Consider the following 26,844-nt stretch of genomic DNA (forward strand, 5'->3'; position numbering starts at 1 on the left):
CTGCTGGGGCTAAGATGTTTGAGGAGGTTTTCGTCTGTTGACGACAAAATGTGAAAATACAATGTAATTATTGTTTTCATAAAACCAAATTCATCAGATTAAAAGCCTACTTTATCCTGAGATTTTTGTCCCTAGTTTTTGGAGTGTTTAAGTAGTGAAAATAGAATATATAGCAATTGTGTGGGGTGTTTTTTATAACATCTGTATTGAGATATATTTCACATACCATAAAATTTACCCTTTTAAAGTATATAATTCAAGGAGAACCAAGATGGAGGTGTATGTAGACACACTGCGCCTCCTCGCACAACCAGAACTGACAGAAAATCGAATGGCAAGGAAGTCCGACACCAAGGAAATAAAAATTAAACATTCATCCAGACTGGTAGGAGGGGCGGAGACAGGCAGCCGGGGTGGAGAGGACTCGCGTTGCTGTGGCGGGACCGAGACTGGTGGAGTGTGGGACGAACGGGGCAGGCAGTCTGACCACTAGCAGACCCTGCAGCCCCACATTCGCGCACAGATAAACCGAGAGGGCTGGACTCGGAGTGGTGGAGATTACTCTATCCAGCAAAGGTATCATTTAGAATGGAAGGGGAGATAAAGTGCTTCTCACATAAGGTCAAGTTAAAGGGGTTCATCATCACCAAGCCCTTATTATATGAAATGTTAAAGGGACTTATCTAAGAAAAAGAAGATAAAAATATGAACAGTAAAAATGACAGCAAACTTACAATTATTAACAACCACACCTAAAACAAAAACCAAAGCAAACTAAGCGAACAACTAGAACAGGAACAGAACCACAGAAATGGAGATCACATGGAGGGTTATCAATAGGGGAGCAGGAGGGGGAGAGTGGGGGGAAAGGTACAGAGAATAAGTAGCATAAATGATAGGTGGAAAATAGACAGGGGGAGGGTAAGAATAGTGTAGGAAATGTAGAAGCCAAAGAACTTATAAGTATGACCCATGGACATGAACTATAGGGGGGGAAGTGGGAGGGAGGGGGTGGGCAGGATGGACTGGAGTGAGGGGGGGGAAATGGGACAACTGTAATAGCATAATCAAATAAATATATTTAAAAATAAATAAAAATAAAGTGTATTTATTTTATAAAGTGTATTGTATTTATTTAGTGTAAATTCAGCACTTCTCAACCATTACCTACTATCTAATTTTAGAATATTTTCATCACCCCCAGGAGAAACCCTGTACATACCTACTGAGCAATGACACCCCACTCCTCCTTACCCCAGTCCCTGGCAACCACTAATTTACTTTCCGTCCCTATGGATTTGCCTGTTCTGGACATTTCGTGTAAATGGAATCATACAGTATGTGATCTTTGGTGTCTGGCTTCTTTCACTGAATGCACTGTTTACAAGTTTTGTTTTTTCATTTTTGTTTTCTTTTGTTTAGGGGTTTTTTTTTCATTTTTTTAGTTTTAGTTTAGTTTAGTTTTGAGACGAAGGGAGGGAGAGAGAGAGGGAGAGAAACTTTAACGTGTGGTTGCCTCTCACACACCCCCTACTGGGGACCTGGCTAACAACTTAGGCAAGTGCCCTAGACTGGGAATCAATTGAGTTTGCAGGCCGTCACTCAATCCACTGAGCCACACCAGCTAGGACTTCATTTCTTTTTACTGTCGAATAATATCCCATTGTATAGATACACCACTTTTTGTTTATTCATCAGTCGATTGCCATTTGGGTTTTTTCCACATTTTGATTAGTATAAATAGTGCTGCTGCGAACGTTCCTGTACTGTAAGTTGTTGTGTGGACATGCTTGTCGTTTCTCTCAGATGCATACCCAGAAGTGGGATTGTGGGTGATGTGTGACACGTAACTCATTTTGAGGAACTGCCAAACATTTTCCACAGCAGCCTCACCTTTGACAGTCATACCAACAGTGTGTGCTTGGCTTTTGTTGTTGTTGTTGTTGTACTTGTCCGTAAGTTACAGAATTTAAAGTCGGCAACCTTATGTTAGTCTTCCTAAATTAAAAAAAAACAAAAACAAAAAAAAGATTAAAGACTCATCCATAAAAATCCAGAAGTTCTGGAACCACTCTGTTATACCAGTCTGTATTTAAATAAAACAGACCATTGGGTGAGACATGGAGACAACCGTACTTGAACAACAATAAAACAAAACAAAACAAACCCCCCTGCAATGAAACATCGGGGAGAATTTCTTTTTTCTATCAGTTCTTTGGCAAGCTAGAATGGCCGGTTCTGTTTTGCCTCTGTTGTGGGTGAAGAGGTGGCCTGGGGGGAATTCTTTTCAAAGTAGAAAACTCGGAAAGTGGAATAAATTGCTCTCTGATTGGAACGGAGAAATTATAGGCCTGTGTGTATCTGTTCTGTTCAGTTGTCTGGAAACAGCACAAGTGGCTTCCCCTCTTCCGCCTCAGGAGGAGGAAAGGATTTGGTGGAGGTAATGCAGTGGGACCGCACTCTCTTGTCTGTGCATCAGGGTTAACTGTTGACGTTCACAAAAATACAAGAGTTTGGACTGTTTCAAAACTCACAGTGGGAAATTAAAGAAAACACAAGATGAAGGGCTGGAGAGGGAGACCAAAGGAGACTGTATACTTTGAGTAAAGTGGAAGAGGTTTCCGAATCTCTGTGGGTAGAAGCAGTGAACAGCAATAACTCAGTCTGCCAGCCCACCTTTGGGCTAGGAAAGGGGATGGGAGTGAAAGCCTGGGAGAACGGCAGTGGCTGCCTTTGCTGTTTTTGTTGAAGTCACCAAAAAGAATTAAAGACAATGAATTACCTGTATTTTTAAAATAGAAGCACTATTTTTACTAGTAATTTCCGAGATCCCTCATCTGCTTCAGATCATTCATGTATTTATGTGGTTATTGTGAACATTCTACTCTATGTGCCCTTTTTAGTATAGCTTTTGAATTTTAGTTTGCATGGTTTTTATGTGATACATAGTTTATTAATATTCCAAAGTTTCCCTAGCTTTTCCCCAGGTTCGGGATATCCAGGTTGTCTCCAAGGCTTTACCATTAAAGATAACTCATCGATAATGAATATCTTATTGGGGTGTTTATTCTGCCTCTGAGCCTGTTTCTTCTTTTGTAAAATGGAGATACTTTGTATCAGTCACTCGAGACCGTTGTGAGGTTGAAATCGAAGTGCAGTGATGCTGTGGAAGCGTTTTGTAAACTAGAGTGGACTAAGACGAGGTTTCATTTTTTATTTTGTAGAAGTGATTTCTTTTCTTTTTCTTTTTTTTGGATTATTTTCTTGGGTTATATTCCCTGAAATGGTTTCACTGGTCCCGAAGGGTATGGCTTGGGATAATATGTTGATGCAACATAAAGTTATTCAGAAAATAAGTATCACATGCTCTCTGTATGCCCAACTCCAGGCATCAAGGAACCAGCAATAAGCAGTAAAATGAAACCTAGTTCTCGTGGAGCCTTGCTTTCATTGGGCTGGTTTATGATTTTTATTCTGTAAATAGAATATACATATACAAATGAATAATTCCTAAGTGCCAGACAGGAACAGTACTAGTGTATAATAACATTTCTGTCATCCTGAGGGAAAAAGAAAAATAAGGGCGATTTAGGGAGTTTTTCATGAAGACTTGTTTATTATGCACCTTAAAGGAAGGACATGGATTGCCTCGACCAGCTCAGGGAGGAGGTCCCTGAGGGGGGTGATGGGAGATTAAGAAAGACTCAGACACTTTAAGGAAAAGCGGGGACCAGGTGGGACATCGTCCTCTGATGGAGAGACAATGACCCTGAACATGGTTTCCTTGTTTATTCTGTAAGAGTTAGATGCATAAAGCTCAAGGACGTTTTGCAGACTCAGGGAAACACTGCAGGCATAATTGCTCCATTCTCAGGCTATCTAAATGATAAATATTTCTTCTGCAGAAGTTACAGCCACATTCAGCTGAAGCTTGTGGTTAACTATCTCCTTCTTAACCCCTGCAGGTCCCAGCTGTGGGACACCAGCCTTCACCGTTGTCCACAATGGATGAGATCGAATCATACTTTTTATGTTAAACTGGCTTTTTTTTTAAATGAAACAGTGGTGTTAATAGACATTTGTGGGGGTTTTTAAATTCATTTGTAGAGATGGGGGGAGGGAGGGAAAAAGAGAGGGAGAGAAACATCGATCTGTTGCTTCTTGCACGCCCCCAACTGGGGGCCTCCCAACAGGGCACATCCCACAACCCAGGCATGTGCCCTGACTGGCGCTCGAACCAGCAACCTTTTGGTTTGGTTCACAGACTGGTGCTCAATCCACTGAGTCACACCGTCCACAGTTGGGGTTTTAAAATAACACCATCCACGGCTGGGGTTTTTAAAAAGTATCTGTATTTTTAATATCCCTATTACCAGTCAAGGTAAGATGGTTTTCCCGGTTTAGAGGGGATATATACTGGTACATGAAATCATAAAGCATGGAACCACTAATTTTTAATTCAACTTTGTATTCTATCACAATTTACAATGTGCTTTTGTGTAATTTAATTGGATTCTCACAGCACAATAACCATAGAAGAGGGGAGCAGATGGGGGCAGGGAAACCTCAGTCCACAAGGCAGATCTGGCAGTCTCGGCCAACCCAGTGGGAGGCTCTGAAGCAAGGACTGCCTGGGTCCTTGTCGGACAGAAATTGCCTGTGTACTTTGAGCTTCGTCGTTAACTGGGGGCTGCCGTGAAAGAGTAGGGCTGAGTGGGCCCAGGAGGTGCTGTCAGCTAGCCTCATGCTTTGCAGGTGAATGGCAAGCTCTTGAAAAGAAATCTGAGCAGGGACCTCCGTGGCTGCCACATTTTTTTAGATTTTTCAGGAAGTTTTCCTTATTTTTCAGATGAGCAAGCCGAGGCTAACTTGCTGAAGAATAAACAGGTAGACAGTGAAGCCAGGACTCTGACCCTGCTTTCTGACCATGGTTACTGTTCTTTCTATTGCACCAGGAAGCATGTACGAGTTTTTCTTGAATGTTTCCCATGTGAGAGAAATTCAGTGCATGCTGAAATGCATAAGACAATCTTTAGCAGAGGAGAAAAAGTGTATTCTGGGTAGTTATGGTGTAAACGAGTAGTTTAGTGCTGGAGGAGGAAGTACGTATATGTGCCCTCACCCTGTCCTGCTGTAGGTGGTCAGGGAAACCTTCAGGGAATCAGGAGTGGCATTTGAGCTGATCTTGAAGGTCAGAGAGGTTTAGAACTCCTGGAGTTAAGGGAGGAGGGTGGAACTTATAGAAGGAAGGAAGAAAACCTGAGCAAAGGTCTGGAGAGCATGGTGGGGCTCTCTGTCTTGAAATATGTGTGTGTAAATTCCTGGGGAGCAAGAAATAGTCAGAAGAGGCAGCCAAGCCATGGATCTGAGAAGAGGTGGGTTGGAGGGTACGTGTGTTGGAGATATAAGACAATCAGACTACCAGTGGTCTAGGAGAGGAAGATGAGGCGAGAGAGACTAGGTGAGTAGCTTCTGGTTAACTGTATGAAAAGGGAGTGAACTGTAAGTTTTCTGTCCCTGGCTGCTTTTTATTTTTTTCATTTTTTTTTAATCCGCACTCGAGGACATTTTTTAATTGCTTATGAAGAGAGAGGAAGGGGGAGAGAGAAAGAGAGAGAGAGACACGTTATCAACTTGGTTGCCTTCTCCCACATACCCCAACTGGGGATCAAATCCACAACCTGAGTATGTGCCCTGACCAGGAATCGAACCCATGACCTTGGGTCTACAGGACGGTGCTCTAACTAACTGAGCCATATTGGCAGGTCCCTGGCTGCTTTTTACTATAATAGTGTTTTCACCAGGGAGGGTTGAAATTCCCGTTGAGAGTTCTTTTATTCCAGTTCTAATGAATTGGCCCAAGACGGCCAGCTTGCCTCATGACTCCTAGCCTGGGAGCTTTACATTAGGTCACTTGACCCATTTTTCATTCTCTGCTTTTCCTGTTGCTCTCTGGTTTTGTCAAAACTGCATGGGGCCCTGGCTGGTGTGGCTCAGTGGATTGAGCACCAGACTGTGAAGCAAAGGATCATCAGTTCGATTCTCAGTCAGGGTACATGCCTGGGTTGCGGGCCAGGTCCCCACTAGGGGGCGCCTGAGAGACAAACACACATTGATGTTTCATTCCCTCTCTTTCTTCCTCTCTTCCCATCTCTCTAAAAATGAATAAATAAAATCTCAAAACAGAACTGTGCAGGATTAGCCCCAACTGGTGTGGCTCAGGGGTTGGGCATTCTCCCACAAACTGAAAGGTCAGTAGTTCGATTCCCAGTCAGGGCACATGCTTGAGTTGCGGACCAGGTCCCTGGTGTGCAGAAGGCAACTGATCAGTGTTTCTCTCCTTTTCATACTCTCTCCCTTCTTCTCACTTAAAAAATAAGTAAATAAAATCTTTTTTAAAAAAACAAGCCCTGCAGGGCATTAGAATCCAAAGTCCTGGTTCTCTTACAGAACCTCTTCCCTTCTCCTGTCTACAAGGGTGGCTCCCTCCCTATCTGCTTTCCTCTCCACCCCCACCCTGCCCCTTATTTTGGTAGCCAGGTAGCAGGTAGCTGTTACCACCTCCATTACTTTTGCCTTTCAGGTTTGAGTGCTCTGCTGGGACCAATTTTAAAAATATTTAATCTCTACTTAGAATTAATTGGTCTACTATGGGTGAGGCAACGTATAGTTGGAGGGAAGCTGGGAGGATGTGTGAGGTTATCAGTCAGGGAGCCTTTCACACATGGCTTTGTCTCTGCTGTTGGAAGTCTCTATCATTTCACCCCTTTTAGTGCCAGAGTGTGGTGGTGTGTCTTATTTTGAGGAGGATGTGCTGACTCAGCATCTTCCTAACCAGCTCTGCTGTGTTCTTATCAGCTTCCTAGGCTGCCACTTGGAAAGTACAGACAGGGAAGCCATCAGAGTGTGTGTGTGTGTGTGTGTGTGAGAGAGAGAGAGAGAGAGAGAGCGCCTATCTGTACGTGCCAGTGGTCTGTCTGAAAAAGCTGGGTATGTCTTTGAGGAGAGTCAGAAATTACCCAGGTCTCAGGGTCCACAGATCCCATGAGAAAGGGCAGCCAGGGGAAGTCTCCCTTCAGTCTTTCTGGTCTTATCATTGAGTGTTTTACTGGCTCGCTCTTACAGGGCTGAGCGGTCAGGAAATAGGTCAGCACTGGGAAGGGATAGAGGGATGGCAGGCAGCCAGAGAAGTAGACCAGTTACATAAAAGCTGGGAGACAGCATCAGGCATTAAACCTTAGTTCTCAGGATACGGTGCATTTCCTGTGGGCGGCACTGGGTGGCGTTGGCCTGGAGGGAGGTGTGGGACAGAAAGCTCTTTTTAGAGGAAGCTGCCACAGCTAAGAGCAGCAAGGCTGATTGTGCCAAGGGGACAGGAGTGACAGGTATTTCCTATTTCCACAGAAGCAGGGCAGTAAATGTAATGTGTTTGTGTGGGTCCGCGCTATTAGTGTCGGGTACTGAAACATCCAGGGTTTTGCGCCTGTGCTTACGTGATTGTCTGATGAAGGTTTAGGGATCTTAATTAAAAGGTGGCATGCTTCAGAAAAGGAAGATGGTTCTCCTGGGGACAGTAACAGGAGACTTCACTGGTTCCTATTTCCTCACCAGTTCTGTTAGATGTTGGCTTCTAGGACGATTACCAAAACTTAAGAGTAACTCTGGGGAGGAGAATGAAGGAATGTCACCTATGCATTTCCAGTGCCTCGGAAGCCTCTAGGCTCCCGCGACAGGTCAGATCCTAAGTGGAATCACTGTGTGCTGAGGGCTGGGCTTTCTTAATTCTTATGGTACGTAAGAGCTGTAACCGTGGATGTGGAAAGGCCTTGGAAGGGGACTGGGTCTGGCAATTTTAAGGGGGAGGGAAGTTTGTTCTCCCCTTCCTCCAAAAGGCTGCAGAGCTCTCTAAGGGGAAAAGTCTCCATGTTGGTGCCTCTCTCTAACCAAGGTAATCAAAGTCACCTCGACTCTGAAACAGACTGTTTCTAGGTTTCAGATCCACGTTAGAGCACGGGACAGGTGCCTAATTCCTAGGCTTGGAGCCTCTGGTGTTTTGATTAGGTAGGAGCCTTCCCTAAAAGCTTTCCCTGGGACTGGGAACAGTACTTGGTTCTGACAGAAGTGAAGCGTTTGAGGATCTTGTTGAGAATACTCTGAGCGTTAGGGCCCTGTCCTGTAGTTCCCTCTGCCTTTCAGGGAGAGGGTTCTACAACTGTTATTTTTCCGTCTCTGCAGGCCTCACCATTGTTGTCTCCCCTGCGTCCACCCGCCTTATATCTCCATTGACTGCTCCACTGCTGTACGAACTTGTACAAGATGAATTGCGAACTTCTAGCCACATGTAGTGCCCTTGGGTACTTGGAGGGAGACACTTACCACAAGGAACCAGATTGCATAGGTGAGTACCTATTTGAGGAAACAGGTAAAAAATTTGCTTGAGTTGCAGAAGACTGTTGAATTTCTCAAGCCTTGTGTATGAAAAGCACTTGGGCTGGGTGGAGCTTCTTCCAGGGATCCACATAAGTGTGTGTTCTGTCCCTGAAGAATGTGTGAAGGATCTGATCCGCTACCTGAGGCATGAGGATGAGACGCGAGACGTGCGGCAGCAGCTGGGGGCAGCCCAGATCTTGCAGAGTGACCTTCTTCCCATCCTCACCCAGCACCACCGGGACAAGCCTCTCTTTGATGCTGTCATCAGGTTGTTTCCCCAGCTTTTCCACTTCTACCACGTGCCTGCATTGGGTGTTTGAGCTGCCAGATTTTGGTGTTTGCCTCTGGTAGGGAAACATAACAACCTGTCCCTCCTTCATTGTTTCCCCAGGCTGATGGTGAACTTGACCCAACCAGCCTTGCTCTGTTTTGGTAGTGTGCCCCAGGAGCCTAACTTCCGGCACCATTTTCTGCAGGTGCTCGCTTACTTGCAGGCCTACAAAGAGGTGAGGTTCTCCTTCAGAGTCCCTGAGGCAGAATTGGGGGGCAGTGCGGAAGGAGAGGGTGGGAGCTACTTAAGGTCCATTCCCTTGTTTTGTAGGCTTTTGCCAGTGAGAAGGCTTTTGGGGTCCTCAGTGAAACCTTGTATGCGCTACTACAGCTGGTGAGTGAGTCTCCACCTTCCGAGATCCCAAGGACAGTTAGCACCTTGCTCCTCCTCTGGGTAGAGCACTGGGTTTGGCATTGTCAGGACAGGCTGAGTTTGGAGATTTGGTCTGGTCTCATTGTCTCTGGCTACCTCAGGGCTGCTTGAAGTCTTTCTTTTCTTTCTTCCTCCCTTCCCCTTCCCCAAATACAAGCAGAAGTTTATTTAGAAAGTCAAAGAGGCCCTGGCTGGTGTGGCTCAGTGGATTGAGCACCAGCCTGTGATCCAAAGGGTTGCCGGATCGATTCCCAATCAGGGCACATGTCTGGGTTGCAGGTCAGGTCCCCAATAGGGGGAGTGTGAAAGGCAGCCACACATTGATGTTTCTCTCCCTCTCTTTTTCCTTCCCTTCCCCTCTCTCTAAAAATAAAGAAATAAAATCTTTAAAAAATATATGATGTTGTAAAGAAAAGAAAGTCACAGAGGTAGAAAAAGTGAGCCAGCTGGACTGCATGGGCTCAGGAAACAAGTTACAGAGGTAAAAGGGAGAGAGAGAGAACAAAGGTATGCAAGGAGAGAGAGAAGAGAGGGAACTTTTTTCTTTCTTTTTAATCCTGATTCTCCTCTGTGCCTTGGTCCCCCAGCCGGGGAGGGGGGGAGGGGGACCAAGGCACTGAGAGCCTGCCTTCCGCAGAGAGCCTCTGGTGGGGAGCTTTGGCCCACAAGGTTCCCTGGGGCCACTGCAGATAGAAATAAAGATTCATCCCGACGCAATCTTGTTGCTCCGGCAGGAAAAGGGGTGGCCATTCCCTCTAGTGGAGAATGCCCCCAGCCCTTCTCCCACATGGCTTTTATTAGGGTTGGGAAGTGCATAGCTTATCAGTCAATGTCCAACAGGCTATAGTCATAAAAAACTAACACTCTCTATAGATAACAATTAAAGAAACACAGATATCTTTTCAGGTTGGGGTCTGTGAGACAAGCAGGCGCCAGATGGCTATAAAGGCATATATCATGAAGTAGGGAGTTTCACTCCTTATGCCTTGAACTCAAGCATCTGGGTTATGCTAACAAGGCTTATGGCTAAACAGAGCCAGCTTCAGAGGACAAAAACGTACATTTCAGCCCTGATTCCCGCAGGACCCTCGGTGCTGGAATCGAGTCATGCTTGCCACCTGCGTTATGACCTGCTTTTCCAGGGAGACTTACCAGCCCCGTTCAGAGCATGCTCTCACGGGGCTACAATCTCCAAAACCACACAGAGCGGTCCCAAAAAGCCTCTTCCTCTAACTCTGCTTCTGACTAGGGCTGGGAGGAACGGCAGGAGGAAGACAACTTGCTGATTGAGCGGATCCTGCTCCTGGTCAGAAATATTCTCCATGTCCCAGCCGACCTTGATCAGGTGAAGGTGAGAAAGCGACCTGGGTTGTCTGAGTTCTTGTGCTTGGTTAGGTTGAGCTGCCCTTTTTGGCTTTTTTGTCCTCTGAGAAGTCTGGGTAGGGAACCTCGGTCAAGGAATGAGTTGGAGAATGTCAAGGCAGGGCCGTGGGACTGACTGACCTCCCCTGTGTCCCCTCACCACTCACCACTCAGAGGATCGATGACGACCCCAGCGTCCACGACCAGCTTCTCTGGGCAATTCACCTCAGTGGCCTGGACGACCTGCTCCTCTTCCTGGCCAGCTCGCCCACTGAGCAGCAGTGGAGCCTACACGTGCTGGAGATCATCTCCCTTATGTTTCGTGACCAGGTGAGACCCTGACCCCTTGCCCCAGTCCCTTCACCCACATACTTTTCTGCTATGCGGCCACAGTTACTCTCACAACAATGGCTGAATTCTCTGGAGGAAGCGGGACGACAGGAGAGTCATGTCTTGAGTGTAGGGTCCATCAACAATCCTATTTTGTTCACTCCGTCACCAGCAGGACTGGACTCAGAATAAGGAAGGACCTTCCTTCTGACTTTTCCCTCCATGTTCCAAATCCAGAACCCGGAGCAGCTGGCAAGAGTAGGACAGGGGCGCTTAGCGCAGGAGCGGAGCACAGATGTGGCAGAATTGGAGGTGCTGCGCCAGCGAGAGATGGCGGAAAAGAAGAGTCGAGCCCTTCAGCGCGGCAGCAGGCGAGCAGTGGGAGCTGCTGTAGCCAAGTTCCCGTTTCTTCACTGTGGAGTGCGAAGGGCTGGGCTAAGTTTTAAGCCGGTGGTGACCAGATGGCATTTTTGCAGTTAGAACATGCTCTGACGTGCTCATGAGGGGGAACGGGGCCAACACTTCCAGGGAACTGAGGGCTCACCCTGCATGTTTGTGTTTGTGTTTTCGTGTTGTTTTTTCTCTGCAGGCATTCTCGATTTGGGGGCTCTTACGTTGTTCAGGGGTTGAAATCTATTGGAGAAAGGGACCTCATCTTTCACAAAGGTCTCCACAATGTGAGTGTGCTCCCGTCTGGGGTGGGAACTCCATATTGTGGAGTTGGGGAACCTGAGGAGGATAAACATCTCTGGAGGTAAAGCTTCTCAGTTAGAGGACTTAGAGTAGGAGACAGCAGCAAAAACAGAGCTTCTGGCATTACTGTCTTTACCTCTGTCTTCACTTAGTTCCAGAGGGGGAGAACTTTCTAGGAGTTTCTTTTGAGAAAACTGCAGAACCAGGGACGCAGAAAGAACTGCAAGCGGAGGGTAGTTGTTAGGAGTAATTCTAATCCCTGACCCACCCCGTCAGCTCCGAAACTACAGTTCAGACTTGGGAAAGCAGCCGCGAAGAGTGCCTAAACGGCGCCAGGCTGCCCGGGAGCTGTCCACTCAGCGCCGCTCTGCCCTCAACGTGAGACTCTTCCTCAGAGACTTCTGCTCTGAGTTCCTGGAGAACTGTTATAACCGGCTCATGGGCTTGGTGAAGGTGAGAGCCTCGGAAGGATGGAGTAGAGAGGTCGCCGGGCCAGTGGTGGGCAAGAAGGGCAACCTGGGGAGGCTGACCCTGGAGTGTGGACTAGTAGGTGGGAAGGGTATAGGGTGCCCCTGAGAGATGGTGATGACATCAGAAGGGTAGCAGGTTAAAAGTCTCTCAAGAAATCCCTCCAGAGGAAGGGAGAATGAATGTGGAGACACCGGGAAGAAGAAGAGAGACTTTAAGTCGTGGATCCTAGAGTATTGCTACAGTGGTGTCCAGGGTCCTTCCCATTATCACAGGGCAGGAGGAAACTGGAAGCCCTCTGGTCACAGAATGGTCTTTTTTCCCTGGATGTTAGGATAACCTGCTTCGGGAGAAAGCTCAACAGCACGATGAGACCTATTACATGTGGGCCTTGGCTTTCTTCATGGCCTTCAACCGGGCTGCCTCCTTCCAGCCAGGCCTGGTCTCTGAGACCCTCAGTGTCCGTACCTTCCACTTCATCGAGCAGAACCTCACTAATTACTATGAGATGATGCTGACTGACCGCAAGGAAGCTGCCTCCTGGGCACGCCGGTGAGTGGGGGAGAATTGGAGTGCGAACAGACATCTTGGCCAGGCTAGGAATCTGAATGCCTGAGTTCTGGATGGTGCTTTCTTTTCTGTCTCAGGATTAAGGTGGTCAGGCTGGGGAGCAAGGGCTGGCTGGGCCATTCTGGTTTTGATGGCACTGTTTTGGGGCGAGTGGTACTGTTTCCATGAGCCTATGTCCTAAGACTTAGGGGTGTCCAACCTTTTGGCGTCTCTGTGCTTCACTGGAAGAAGAGTTGTTTTGGGCCACATATTAAGTGCATTGCAACATGTAATCTCAAAAGAAATCTCATAGTGTTTCAAGTAAATTTATGATTTTGTGTTGGGCTGCATTCACAGCTGTCCTGGGCTGCATGTGGCCCACGGGCCCCAGGTTGGACACACCTGTAAGTTGTCTTTCTCTTTCCCTCAACTCACAGGATGCACCTGGCTCTGAAGGCCTATCAAGAGCTGCTGGCCACAGTGAATGAGATGGACCTGTCGCCAGATGAGGCCGTGCGGGAGAGCAGCCGCATCATCAAAAGTGAGGTCCTGGTGCAGTGTCTGATTCTGGCCTTCCCCATCTCTTGACCAGCATTTTCCTCTTCCCAGTCCCAACGTCATCCATCTCCTTTTCCTAAACTTTCGAGACCAGCCCTTCCAATCCTTCTCTCCCCCATTTCTAGACAACATTTTCTATGTGATGGAGTATCGAGAACTGTTCTTGGCACTTTTTCGAAAGTTTGATGAGAGATACCAACCCCACTCTTTCCTTGTTGACTTGGTGGAAACCACCCACCTCTTCCTCAAGATGTTGGAGCGGTTCTGTCGGAGCCGAGGGAACCTGGTGGTACAGGTACGGGGCAGTGTCGGGATGTAGAAAGACGGGAGGGAAAGGTGGAGGATAGGAGCTCTTTCTCCTCCTGTTTTCTGTAGCTTAAGCTGATTTGTTAGAGCTACTCTGCACTAACAGGGCAAGAGATGTTGCTGACGTGAGTCTACTTTAGTTTCCTTCTTTTACTAGATTAATCCTGGATAGTTCAGGAAACATTTACTGAACACTTACTATGTGCGAACTCTGGTGGTTCATAATATTACAGTTTAGTACTTTTTTAAATTTTTAAAAAATATTTTATTTATTTTTAGAGAGAGGGGGAAGGAAAGAAACATCGACGTATGGTTGCCTCTCACATGCCCCCCACTGGGCACCAGGCCTGAAACCCAGGCATGTGCCCTGACTGGGAATCAAACCAGCGACCCTGTGGTCTGCAGGCCTGGCATTCAATCCACTGAGCCATACCAGCCAGGGCAGAGTTTAGTAATTATGCTGTGATATTTCCTGGTTGTACTTCTGAAGCGCTATAGTGAGATGGGAAGAGCCTTAAATTGAAAGTCAGAAGGTCTGAGATCTCTTACTGTATTAGTTACTGTTGGAATAGTTCAGTTGCTCATGTCAGTCTCCGTCGTCCTAAAGCTGTTTGCAATACCTATCCACCAGCCTGAAGTGACATATAAATGAAAAGTCTGGTACGAGAAGAAAACCTCAAGAAATTTGTTTCCCAGAGGCACAGGGACTCTGCTTTGTAAAAAAATTTTGCCTGGGGGGTGCCTTTTTTGCCGTAGCTTAAAGTTCGTTCAAAACTGGACTTGAAAGGGCAGCGATATCAATGAGACTTTCCTAAAAGGCATTTTTACACTCAGGGCTCTATGGTATTTTCAGCAACAACAGGTGACATCATTTACTGGGTATTCACTGGTGTCTCACATTGCACTAGAGTTTCCTGGTAATACGCCAGTACTAGGACGTATGCACAGAGTGGCTGAGCAGCTTGTTCAAGGTTTATTGGTAAATGGCTAGCGATGCTTAAGTCCAGGTCTGCTGGACTCCAAAGCTCAAACTCTTAACCTTTGGAATATTTAATCTTAAATTCTTTGAATAGAGCATGATCTTTAAGGGCTGCGTAGTTCACCCGATTTCTCACTCTTGCTTTCCAGGAGAAAAAATTGTAGGCTGTATTTACGAAGCGCTTTGCATTTTACAAAGCCTTTTCATGTAGAATTTCTTATCCTCATAGAAAATCTGTTCATTCCATAGACTTCTGCTTAAGATGTCACTGCTTTTGGGAAATCTAACCCCAAGAAATGAGTCAAGTGCTGTTCCTGTGTTTTGCCTTGGCATTTTCTGCTCAGCCACATTTTAGGTCCTATCCACACTGAAATGTAATTTACCTGTCTCCCCCATTGGACTGTAAGCTCCTCAAGGGCAAGGAAATATGCTGTTCACTCTTGCTTTTCCATTGCCTTTGAGTAGCACACAGCGGCCACTCTGTAAACGTCTAATTCAGACATGTAGTGAATTAATAATAGAGAAGACATGGATGGGGAAAGGCCGCCTTAGCTCTCTTGCCTTTTTTTTTTTTTTTTTTAAGAGAAAGGGGAAGGGAGGGAGAAAGAGAGGAAAAGAAACATCAGTGTGAGAGAGAAACAGCAATCGGTTGCCTCTTGCATGCACCCAACCGGGGACCAGACCTGCAACCCAGGCATGTGCCCTGACTGGGAATCGACCCAGCGACCTTGTGCCTTGCAGAATGACACCCAACCAGTTGGGCCACACTGGTCAGGGCCTCTCCTGCCATTCCAAGATAGTTCTTTTTTCATAGAATAAACAGAAGAAAAAGAGAAAGAAGAAAAAGAAGCCCGTTGCTTCTGACAGTGTCCCACAGAGCCCAGGGGACCTGGAGGCCCTGTGGCCGTCCCTGGCTGAGCAGCTGCAGTGCTGTGCCCAGGTAGGTGGTTGCAGAAACCCAGTCTTTTTCGAGGGTAGTGCTGGGGGTTGGCTGTCTGGGTTTCCCTCCTCTCTGTTCCCACAGCTTTAATCCCTCTCTAGGATCCTGAGCTCAGTCTGGACTCCATGGTTCCCTTTGATGCGGCCTCAGAAGTGCCAGTGGAAGAGCAGCGGGCAGAAGCCATGGTGCGGATCCAAGACTGTCTGCTGGCCGGCCAGGCGCCACAGGCCCTGACCCTCCTTAGGTCTGCCCGGTAAGAACGCCTGCCCACCCATTCTCCTGGGGCCAGCTTTTGGGAGCAAAGGGAGGCTTTCACTGTGTTACAGGCTTCTCAGCCTTCAAAAGAAAGAAGTCCCATGAAAACCGCCAGGGCTCTACACTGAGTACTGAGTCCTGGGGAGTTTTGATTGGTCTGTTGGGGAGTTTTGTTGTTTGATAAAACAAGAACAGAAAGCACAGTTAATTAGAGGAGAAAATAAACATATTTCTGTGAGCTGAAGGTAGTCATCATTAACATTTTGATGAGTTATCATCCAGAGTTTTTTTCTCTGTATTAGACATATATACATACCTATATACCTTCTTTTACAAAAATGAAATGTTGCACATTCTGATTTATAGTATTTTTTTCATTTCTCAGTACATTGCGAACATCATGTCTCATCAGATATGTTTCCATGTGGCTTTAAAACACCATTGTGTGAATATGAACATTTGTCCAACCACATGCCAAACATTTAGATTGTTTGCATTTATTCTTAAGTGATGTTCATTGCACTGTGGCTTATGAGGGAAAATTTCCCCAGAGTTGCTTTTACATCTTTGAGGTAATAGTTTGCATTCTCTTTCTGGCTTACAAATAAGTCTAAATTCCTCCTCCTGCTTTAAATTATAACTCAAATTCCACCCTGGCTGGTGTGGCTCAGTAGATTGAGTGCCAGCCGGCAAACCAAAGGGTCGCTGGTTTGATTCCCAGTCAGGGCACATGCCTGGGTTGCGGTCCAGGTCCCCATAGGGCGTGCGAGAGGCAACCATACATTGATGTTTCCCTCTCTCCCTCCCTTCCCCTCTCTAAACATAAATAAATAAAGCCTTTAAAAAATAAATTAAAAATAAAATAAATAAATTGTAACTCAAATTCCCTCTGGTTACAGCGTTGTTTCTCTGTGTGTTCCAGGGAGGTATGGCCAGAAGGAGATGTGTTTGGCTCTCAAGACATTTCCCTAGAGGAGGAGATCCAGCTGCTGAAACAAGTCCTCTGTGCCCCGCTTCCCAGTGAGTCTCCGTTTCCTTCACATCTCTCTGCTTCTAGCCTTCTGTAGCACCAGATGCCCAGTAACCCTCACTCTCCCTTTAGGACAGCAGGGGCCAGAGGAGCAAGGGGCAGAGGAGGAAGAAGAAGAAGAAGAAGATGAGGAGGAGGAATTGCAAGTGGTCCAGGTGTCAGAGAAAGAATTTAATTTTCTGGACTACCTGAAACGGTGCGGCCAAGAGGACTGAGCTGGTCCCAGGACAGAGATCGTGGGGCTGTGAGGATGAGCAGGGCCATGCTGACACCCTCTCCCTCCCTGTCTTGCTGCAGCTTTGCCAGCTCAACTGTCATCCGAGCCTACGTGCTGCTGCTGCGGAGCTACCAGCGGAATAGTGCCCACACTAACCACTGCATTGTCAAGATGCTGCACCGGCTGGCCCATGACCTCAAAGTGGAAGCTCTTCTTTTCCAGCTCTCACTCTTCTGCCTTTTCAATCGTCTGCTAAGTGATCCTGCCGCTGGGGCCTACAAAGTGAGGGGATACGAAGGAACAGGAGTCTGGAGGCTTAGGGGAGTCTTGGGGTAAAAGGATAGTCTTCAGGAGGGAAAGGGCTCCGAGGAGTGTCAGGGGCTGCGAGGTGAGAGAACGGTGAGGAAGTGGGCAGTCTGGCTGAGGGAGCTGGGTGGCGAAGGATGGAAGAGAGTCCGAGTGAGGAGGGGGCAGCTGGGAACATCTATAGCGAAAATGCCTAGAGGGCCCAGTTTCTGTATAGAATTAGGCCAGAGGCCTCAGGCAGCCTGCCTCTCCCACAGGAGCTAGTGACTTTTGCCAAATACATCCTGGGCAAGTTCTTTGCACTGGCTGCAGTCAACCAAAAAGCCTTTGTGGAGCTGCTGTTCTGGAAGAACACGTCTGTGGTTCGAGAGATGACCGAGGGCTATGGCTCCCTGGATGGCGGGTGAGCTCGAGGATGGGCAGTGGGGTGGGTGACACAGTCACAGAGTGTAGGCTGGAAGAGCTGACCTATTAGTTGATGTAACCTTTTTTTCCCTTTCATAGCTGAGCAAACAAACCGTGAGGGTGAAATGCTTTCCTTAAGATCACCCAAGAGAGGGATGGGACTGGAGCCTAAGTCTCCTGTCTACTCTAGTTTCCTTCTCCAGCCTTCATGGGGTGGGGGGGAGGGGTCAGTTGGCAATGGGGTGGCCCCCCCAGTAGGAGTCTTACCTGTATGTGCCCCATCCCAGAATGTGCTAGGGAACCGTGAGGATTCATAGATATGTTTGGCTTTTCCTTAGTGTCTCAGCTCCTCTCCTTTCACACTCCTTTCTTTTTCCCATAATGCTCTCAGTCCCTCAGTGTCAGGTTCCACTGGCCCTGGAAAATCTTAGTTTGACTTTTGGGTTCGTAAGTGGGAGGAGACTGAGGGGAAGGAAACGCATCCTAGGCCTCTGCTAGTTGGCTCCTTTGGCGTACCTCTCTTGTCTTCCTGGTTCTTTTAGAGCTGACCAGAGCAGACCCTGGGTCTCTTCGGGCCAACAGCCTACGTGCTTTCCTCCTCCTTTTCTAATTTAGATCTTCTAGTCGCAAACCTCCTGTGTGGAGCCCAGAGGAGGAGGCTCGGCTTCAGGAACTGTACCTTGCCCATAAGGATGTGGAAGGTATGCAGCCTTGAGGTCGGAAGAGTTTATGAGAAGGTCAGCGTGGGCTCCAGCACCCCTCTTTACTGCCTTACTCCTCCATCTCAGGTCAGGATGTGGTAGACACCATCTTGGCACACCTGAATACGCCTCGAACACGTAAGCAGGTCATCCACCATTTGGTCCGGCTGGGACTGGCTGACAGTGTCAAGGACTTTCAAAGGTAGAGGCACATATTCCGGAAGGGACTGAGACGGGCCATCCACTGCCTCTCCCACTCTTCCACTGACACCTTCCTAAACAGGAAAGGAACCCGTATCGTACTGTGGACAGAAGATCAGGAGCTGGAGCTGCAGCGGCTTTTTGAGGAGTTCCAGGGCTCAGACGGTAAGTGAGATGGAAGTTAAGGAATCTCTGATATGAGAGCCAAGCTGTTTCTTCCCCTCCTGTTCCCAAGTAGGGCTTATCCCATCTCTTCTGTCCGCTTACTGTATTTGTGCTGTCACTTTTGAGTGAATTAAGCCAGCCTCTGTCCTCTGATTTCCTTTACTTCTCTTTCCTCTATTGCCCTTGGGAATTTACAGTTTCTTTCTTTATAGATGTCCTGGGTCATATCATGAAGAACATCACAGCCAAACGCTCACGAGCCCGAATAGTGGATAAACTGCTGGCTCTGGGGCTGGTGGCTGAGCGGAGGGAGCTGTACAAGAAACGCCGGAAGAAGTTGGTGCACTCGGCCTTGGTAATAATATTCCCCTGGCTCTGCTGGCATGGGCCATCCCCCTGAAGTGTCCTTTAGAAGTAGCCTGCCCAGGATCTTCCTGCTTCAGGCTGTTCTGACTAGGTCCACCCAGAACCAGGGGGCTCCACTCAGTTCCTCATCTTGTCTCCTTTTTCATTTCCCACCCCCACTGAATTTTAGCCTCATGGAGAGGAGTCCCTGAAAGATGTTCGCCAAGAAGATCTGGAAGAAGAAGAAAGCCTGCCAGAGGAAGAGAGTGAAGAGAATGAAGAGAAAGAGGAGGGCTCAGAAGCAGAACAAACCCCCCAGGGGAGCTCAGTCCTTTCATCTGAAAACCTTGGGCAAAGCCTGCGTCAGGAAGGTGAGGGCTTGGGCTGGGAGTGGTGTCTTGGGTGGATGAGGGGTTTCGTCGTATGGGCCAATGACAAGTTTCCCTCCTTCCCTTAGGCTTTTCTGGTCCTGTCCTGTGGCTGCAGAACTGCCTGCTTCAGGTAGCAGGTGATCGGGAAGAGGACGGTGAGTGGATAAATGATGGTTTCAGGAGGCCTGGGGCACTGGAAGCTGCTGGTGGTGGGATAAAGGACCAGTTCTTTTCTTCACATCTTCACCCGTATGACTATTGACCCTGTTCTAGGCTGTTCCCAGGCAGTTCCATTGGTGCCACTGACAGAAGAAAATGAGGAAGCAATGGAAAACGAACAGTTCCAGCAGCTGTTGCGCAAGCTAGGGGTTCGACCTCCTGCCTCTGGGCAGGTAAATACACCAGTTACAATGCAGCCAAGTTGCATTGTTGCTGTTTCAGAATACATCTCATTCCACTGACCAAGACTCCCGCGGCAGCCGTCCTGCTAGTCTTCCTGTCTCCATTTCCCTTTCCCCCAAGTCCATATTCCACGCTGCCCCCCGAGTTATCTTTCTAAGATATAGTTTTGATTATATTACTCCTCTGTCCAGAGCATGTGATGGTTCCCCACTGTTTGGCTTTGGGCAATTTTTGTAGCCTCATGGGCACACCGCCCACATACCTACCTTACACCATAGTCGTCCTCCAAATCGTAGGCTTTTTCATACCTCCAAACACTGGGTGATGGCAGCAGCCCCTGTACTGGAAGGCTCCAACTGCACATCCAACCTGGAGAGTCAGTGTAGCTGCCAACTGCTCAGAGAAGCAGGCCGTCGCTCTCCACCCCCGAAGCGAAAGTAATCACTGTGGCACCTGAAGTTTGTTCATTCCCTTGATAACACCCCAATCCTATGGTGTCAGACTATTGATTTTTTTCTCCCATTAGATTGTAAGTTCCTTGAGTGCAGGGATCATAACTGATTCACCTTTTTAGATCCCCAGGATTCATTTATTTAGTTAATGGCTATATTTACTGGGAACTTCTGGTAGCAGGCACCATGCCAGACATTGAGCATTTATTGAGTAAATAAGCAGTTTAAGTTCATAACCCTTGTGGATTTTCACCAGTGCAGTGTCATATTTATTCAATGAATATCAAAATCTGGTGAACTAGAAGCTGGTCCTTCCTCATTGCTTTTGTTTTCAATGTTTTTGCCCCTGTAGGAAACCTTCTGGCGAATTCCAGCCAAGCTGAGTCCCATCCAGCTCCGGAGGATAGCAGCTTCTTTGAGTCAGCCAGAGAAAGGGGAAGAGCTTCAGCCAGGGCTAGACCCTAAAGTCCCTGGACAGCAAGGTCCTGAGGAAGAGCACCAAAAGGAACACCGAGCACAAGCCCTGAGGGCCCTCGTGTTAGCCCGAAAAAAGAAAGCAGGTCTGGTGACGCAGCGGGTAACGGCAGGACCACTTGCTGAATACTTACCATGTGCCAGCCCTGGTGATGTGGAGGCTGATAGAGTATTTTGAGAATTTGAGGGCCCAGTTGCCTAATTTTATTCCTCTTACAGTCATTTCAGATGCAGAGACTGCTGGTGGGAAAGAGCACCTGAAAGTGGCACCCCAGAAGCGACAACTGCTGGACAGTGATGAGGAGCAGGAAGAAGATGAGGGCAGGAGCCAAGGTAGGGAGTCTGACTGGGATGTGCTCTTTCTTCTAACCTGTGGCACTCTTCTCTTTAGCCCTGAAGATAAATGCTGCCCGCTCCTTCCCCTTTAACAAATTTAGATATTTTCTCTCTTCTCACCCATTGTTCCCATAGCACCAGAGCTGGGCACTCCAGGAATCCAAAAGAAGAAACGGTTTCATATTGAGGATGAAGATGAGAGCGACTAAAGAGCCAGAAGCTGCCCTGGCTGGTGTGGCTTAGTGGATTGAGCACCAGCCTGCGAACCAAAGGGTCACCAGTTCGATTCCTAGGGCACATGCCTGGGTTGCGGGCCAGGTCCCCAGTAGGAGGTGCACGAGAGGCAACCTCACATTGATATTTCTCTCCCTCTCTTCCTCCCTTCCTCTTTGTCTAAAAATAAATAAAATCTTTTTAAAAATTTTTTTAAAAAGAGCCAGAAGCCTAAGGATAGAGATAGACCTACATTTAGGTGGTGAGTTTATATCAAAGTGGGAAAGGTCATAAAGGACCAGAAGCTCCTCTTACTGGGCAGAGGCAGTATAGTCCTGGGCTTCCCCAGGGATTTGGGTCTGGGAAGTTCAGACCATGGTGTTGCACTCTTTTGCATTCCCTTCTCCCAGTTTCGTCAGTATGACTCAGTAGCTCTCTTACTGACTTCCTCTCGGCAACACTTCTTTGGGTTATTAGCGCCCTTTGGCAAATGAAAGGAGTGAATGAAACATAGAAGACAACTTGGGCCCTTCTTAGTGATCTGTTCCTTTTGGCTTTCTGCTGGAGGCAGGTCCCGGCACCGTTTTGTGAAGTGATGGGTAGGGGTGTTGCACCATTTGGGAGGCTCCACATGCTCCCATCCTCATGTTCTTTCCTCTGGTCACCCCCTAGACACCAGATTGAGCCCAGTTCCTGCAGTTGAGGTGGGGTTGGGGTGCAGTACTCCCCAGATGAAGGGATATGTTTGTGTTTGGTACTGAAATCACCACTTAAAAGTTGCCAGTGTTGATCTGACTTCCGATCTAAGTACCCTGCTATGTTTTTGGGAAGACTTTTAACTATTGGGCTAAAAGAGACCATGAGTTTTCCGTACAGAAGACACAGAAAAACATTCTCACCTCAAGATTCTTTCTCTAGAATAAATCTTTGGGGTGACACGAGTTTGCAACAGGAAGACACAGGAGCCACAAAGGGAGAAAAGGCCAGTTTGCCTGCATGGGGCAGAGGGGAAGGCAAAGTCTAGGCAAGCAGGCCTGGGTAAGCACTGTGATTGCCATGCCGCTCCCTGTCCTCGGAAACCACCAGCTCTCTGGCCGTCCTGTGCTCCCAGCTAAGGTGAGGTGAAGGTGGGGTTCAGAAAACAGCCGTTCAGATCAGGGAGAGCCCAAGGTAAGGGATGGGTCTGGACTGTCTTGTTTCTTTGACTTGGTTTTTTTTTTCCTCTTCCATAGCCTCTAAAGATTGAATGTGTTTGGTTTGTGTCTAATATGGAATTAAACATATGCACCCTGATGTAAACCATGAACTTAGGTAATAATAGTTAATAATACATAATACTAAAATAATAAAATTTTAAAATAATTGTAACTAATATACCACACCAACGTAAGATGTTAATAGGGGAAACTGAGGGATGGATGGAGAGGGAATATTTGGGGACAATCTATACTTTCTGCCCAGTTTTTCTATAAACTTAAAACTACTCTAAAAAATGCCACTAAATAAAATAAAACCCGTAAATGAACAAACAACAGACACAGACTCATGACTCATGGATACAGAGAACACACTGATGGTTGCCAGATGAGAGGGGGTCGCAGGGCTGGGTGACAAAGGGGAAGGGATTAAGGAGTACAGATTGGCAGTTACAGAATAGTCACGGGGGTGTAAAGTCCAGCATAGGGAATATATCAATCATATAACTATGGTGTCATTTGGGTACTAGACTTAACTGGGGCATCACTTCATACATTATATAAATCTAACCACTATGCTGTACAGCTGAGGCTAACATAATATTAAATGTCAATGGTAATTGAAAAAATAAATAAAACCCCTAAAAGACCCAGCACCCAAGAAGTGACAACTAGTGTGAATCAATGAGGAACAGGTGGAAGGTGAGGGCAGGGGCAAAAATGGGACGTTTAAGTGAGGGGACGTCCATGTGTCTTCATGCCTCTGTCGTTCTTCTCAACCTTGGAGACCCCACCATTTTCCCTCCCCCTACCGTAGTTACACAGTCAGTCTCCCCTGTCATTTTCAAGGCACCAGAGTTGGAAATTCAAGGAATTTCAACAGAAAGGCATTTTCAAAAGGAGGATGAGGACACTGACTGAGAACTGGAGGTGGAGATGGGCCCAGTTACAGATGGTGAACTCAAGTCAGAAGTGGGAGAATGTGAAGGATCCAGGGATTTCATGCAACAGTGTTGGATGCCTCTACATCCAGTTCTTCCTTCTGATTTTAGGAGTGTTTATCTCCCTAAAGACTCCTTGAGAAACCTTTTTTAAGCTTTTTAAATGTTAAATTTTTAATTTTTTTTTTATTGAATGATTTTTAGGGAGGGAGAGAGAAACGTTGATTTGTTGTTCCAGTTATTGACACATTCACTGGCTGCTTTTTGTATGTTCCCTGACCAGGGATTGAACCCTCAACTTTGGCGTATTGGGACGGCACTAACTGAGCTGTCCAGCCTGGGCCTAGAAACCTTTTTCCTTTTTCCCTGATTTTTTTAAAATATAAAACTTTTTTTTCTTTTAAAATTGTCAAATCAGTCTGATTTGGATTTTTTAAATGTTTCTGAGGTAGCATTTTCTGTAAGAATAATTCTCCCCTGAGCTCTACCGTGGGTCAGCTTCTCACCTTCCACCCTGAACAACATGAGCTTCAGCACACGCTCCAGCTTCTCAAGCTACTAGACCCTAGGCTCCTTGCAGTCGCCCAGCTACCGGGTCTGGCCCACCAGCAGCGCGGCCAGCGTCTATGCAGGCACTGGGGCTCAGGCTCCCAGATCTCCATGGCCTGCTCCACCAGCTTGGGGATCCGGGGGCCTGGCTGCAGGGATGGCCGGGGGTCTAGTGGGCATAAGGGGCATCCAGAGCGAGAAGGAGACTATGCAATGCCTGAATGACCACCTGGCCTCCTACCTGGAGAGGGTGAGAAGCCTGGAGGCTGATAATCAGAGACTAAAGAGAAAAATCTGGGAACAGAGAAGAAGGGACCCCAGGTCAGAAACTTGGGGGCATTATTTCAAGATCATTGAGGACCTGAGGGCTCAGATCTTTGCGAATTCTTTGGACAATGCCTGCATTGTTCTGCAGATGGAGAATGCCCCTCTTGTTGCCAATGACCTCAGAGTCAAGTATGAGGCAGAGCTGGCCATGCGCCAGTCGGTGGAAAATGACATCAATGGGCTCCAAAAGGTCATTGATGACACCAATATCACTCAGCTGCAGCTGGAGACAGAGATCGAGGCTCTCAAGGAAGAACTGCTCTTCATGAAGAACCACGAGGAGGAAGTAAATGGTTTATAAAACCAAACTGCCAACTCTGGGTTGACTGGAGTTGGCTGCCCCCAAATCTCAGCACCTCAGCAAGATCATAGCAGACATCCGGGTCCAGTAGGACGAGCTGGCTCAGAAGAAGAGAGAGGAGGTGGACTAATTATGGTCCCATCAGATTGAAGAGAGCACCACAGTGATCACCTTGCAGGCTGCTGAGACGACAGAGCTGAGACAGATGGTCCAGTCGTTGGAGATCGACCTGGACTCGTTGAGGAATCTGAAGGCCAGCTTGGAGAACAGCCTGGAGATACACTATGCCATACAGATGGAACAGCTCAATGGGATCCTGCTGCACCTGGAGTCAGGCTGGCCCAGACCCGGGCAGAGGGGCAGCACCAGGCCCAGGAGTGTGAGGCCCTGCTGAACATCAAGGTCAAGCTGGAGGCTGAGATTGCCACCTACTGCAGCCTACTGGAAGAAGGGGAGGACTTCAATCTTGTTGATGCCCTGGACAAGAACCCCTCCTTACAAATCATAAAAGACCACAACCTGCAGGACTGTGGACGGCAGAGTGGTTGGTGTCTGAAGCCAATGACACCATGTGTCATTGAGGCATTAAAGGCAGCAGAAGTGGGGCACCTCGGAGGGGGCAGGAGGCCAATTAAAAGTTCAGAGTTCATTTGAGTTGAACATTTAACAGAGTTGAACATTTAAAAAAAATAGTTCTTCCCTAAAAGTTAAGCACATTTAAAATATTAAAGGTACATTTTTATTTTCTGTAAATTTTGTGAATATTTGATTTGTTTAGGCACCTATTTATAAACAATCAGAGTCAAGCTCCTTTAACTTGAGAGGTAATTATTAACAACCTCTAGATGTAGGAAACTATTTCACACTTGCACAAAAGAGGTAAAGGCTGTTTTAAATTCTAGGCATAAACACAAAGAGAGATTATAGCTTCAGTTGTGTGACTTCAGACATGGATCAAAATAAACAGAAACACAAAGGCTCACCTGTCCTGATCTCAAACAGTCCCTTCACAGCGGGCATCAACTATCTGGTTGATTGAATTGAGCTCACAAAGAAACAGGCAGACAACCAAAGCAACAAAACAGACTCTCTGTCATCAAGTAGAAAATGTCTTTCATCCATCCAACAGAGATTCCCAAATCATCAGACAATATCAGCAAGTTTTCTCATTGCTGCCATTAATGGGGAATAATTGATTAGTCTTGCATAAACCAGAAACAAAAAACCATGAAGTCAGAAAATAAAGCCCCACTGGGATACATAGTTTTATCACTGCTTGGGAATCACTTTGGAAGCCAAGAAAAGACATGTCTGGGCTTAAGCAGCCCATAGGTGCACTTCTCAAGCAAGGCAGTTTAATTGGCTGTCGGGTAAGTCCATTTGGACATCTCAATGGGATGACCTTTGAAAGAGCTGAAGTAAATTTGCAGAAAGCTAAAATCTTGACTATCTTGCAAACATAAAATAAGCTCATGCCTACAAGGCCATCAAGTATAACCTTGGCATTCTCTTTCCACTGGACAGAAATTATATGCATCTCTACCAGACCCCCCCCAAAAAAAATCCACAAATTAATCTGCTCCTATGGAGTTTTAAAATAATGCATTCAATATAGAGTCAACGGTGCAAGCCCAGCACTGCTCTGAAAGAACACTTAGAAATCTTTGCCTATTTCTAGGACCTACATCCAAGATTATCCAGCAAAGCCATCATTTAGAATGGAAGGGCCGATAAAGTGCTTCCCAGATAAAGTCAAGTTAAAGGAGTTCATCATCACCAAGCCCTTATTATATGAAACGTTAAAGGGACTTATCTAAGAAAAAGAAGATAAAAAATATGAACAATAAAATGACAACAAACACAACTATCAACAAATGAACCTAAAAGAAAAAACAACGAAAACAAAAACCAAGCAAGCAACCAGAACAGGAACAGAATCAGAGAAATGGACATCACCCAGAGGGAGTTCAGTGGGGAGGGGGAAGGGAGGAATGGGGGAAAGGTACAGGGAAGAAGAATAATTAGTAGGTATAAAATAGACGGGGAGAGATAAATGGTATAGGAAACAGAGGACTCAAAGAACTTGTATGTACAACCCATGGACATGAACTAAGTGGGGGGAATGTGGGAGCATTGGGGGCAGGGTGGAGGGGGAATAAAGAGGGAAAACTGTAATAGCATAATCAGTAAAAAATACTTTTAAAAAATCTTTGCCTATTTCTGTTCCCATGTTTTGCCTATCACTTTTTTTCTTGTGGTAGGATTGGGGTGCCAAAGACAAGATGTAAGTTCTCATTTATGATAACAGTAACTTCGGTATTTTAAATTGCTACTGAAGC

The 26,844-nt window shown here is 46.9% G+C and overlaps 2 protein-coding genes across 3 annotated transcripts in view; both read left to right on the forward strand.

The window, feature by feature from the left end:
- Positions 1–22,711, forward strand: part of TIMELESS (timeless circadian regulator) — a 28,565-nt gene extending 5,854 nt beyond the window's left edge. The window contains exons 1-29 of one of the 2 annotated variants that reach the window (XM_053921312.2): positions 7,357–7,385; positions 8,236–8,398; positions 8,545–8,698; positions 8,822–8,936; positions 9,032–9,094; positions 10,383–10,484; positions 10,670–10,825; positions 11,063–11,196; positions 11,415–11,502; positions 11,795–11,971; positions 12,321–12,538; positions 12,973–13,076; positions 13,219–13,388; positions 15,193–15,318; positions 15,420–15,571; positions 16,496–16,593; positions 16,676–16,799; positions 16,901–17,102; positions 17,384–17,529; positions 18,147–18,232; positions 18,320–18,434; positions 18,516–18,598; positions 18,811–18,953; positions 19,134–19,314; positions 19,401–19,469; positions 19,588–19,706; positions 20,521–20,728; positions 20,862–20,975; positions 21,114–22,711. In XM_053921312.2, the coding sequence (XP_053777287.1) occupies positions 8,317–8,398; positions 8,545–8,698; positions 8,822–8,936; positions 9,032–9,094; positions 10,383–10,484; positions 10,670–10,825; positions 11,063–11,196; positions 11,415–11,502; positions 11,795–11,971; positions 12,321–12,538; positions 12,973–13,076; positions 13,219–13,388; positions 15,193–15,318; positions 15,420–15,571; positions 16,496–16,593; positions 16,676–16,799; positions 16,901–17,102; positions 17,384–17,529; positions 18,147–18,232; positions 18,320–18,434; positions 18,516–18,598; positions 18,811–18,953; positions 19,134–19,314; positions 19,401–19,469; positions 19,588–19,706; positions 20,521–20,728; positions 20,862–20,975; positions 21,114–21,187 (3,603 nt within the window). In that variant the 5' untranslated portion in view covers positions 7,357–7,385; positions 8,236–8,316 and the 3' untranslated portion in view covers positions 21,188–22,711. Of the gene's footprint in view, positions 1–7,356; positions 7,386–8,235; positions 8,399–8,544; positions 8,699–8,821; positions 8,937–9,031; positions 9,095–10,382; positions 10,485–10,669; positions 10,826–11,062; positions 11,197–11,414; positions 11,503–11,794; positions 11,972–12,320; positions 12,539–12,972; positions 13,077–13,218; positions 13,389–15,192; positions 15,319–15,419; positions 15,572–16,495; positions 16,594–16,675; positions 16,800–16,900; positions 17,103–17,383; positions 17,530–18,146; positions 18,233–18,319; positions 18,435–18,515; positions 18,599–18,810; positions 18,954–19,133; positions 19,315–19,400; positions 19,470–19,587; positions 19,707–20,520; positions 20,729–20,861; positions 20,976–21,113 lie in introns of those variants that run through there. The other variant, XM_045184722.2, reaches the window with a different exon arrangement.
- On the forward strand, positions 22,248–25,159 carry LOC128780396 (keratin, type I cytoskeletal 18-like). Its single transcript, XM_071220791.1, has 3 exons — positions 22,248–22,307; positions 23,909–24,490; positions 24,749–25,159. Exons 1-3 carry the CDS (start codon positions 22,248–22,250, stop codon positions 25,157–25,159), a joined length of 1,053 nt encoding a protein of 350 aa, XP_071076892.1.
- The last annotated feature ends 1,685 nt before the right edge of the window (positions 25,160–26,844 follow it).

Source organism: Desmodus rotundus, chromosome 3 (genome assembly GCF_022682495.2).
Source record: "Desmodus rotundus isolate HL8 chromosome 3, HLdesRot8A.1, whole genome shotgun sequence".
In the NCBI taxonomy this organism is placed as follows: Eukaryota; Metazoa; Chordata; class Mammalia; order Chiroptera; family Phyllostomidae; genus Desmodus; species Desmodus rotundus.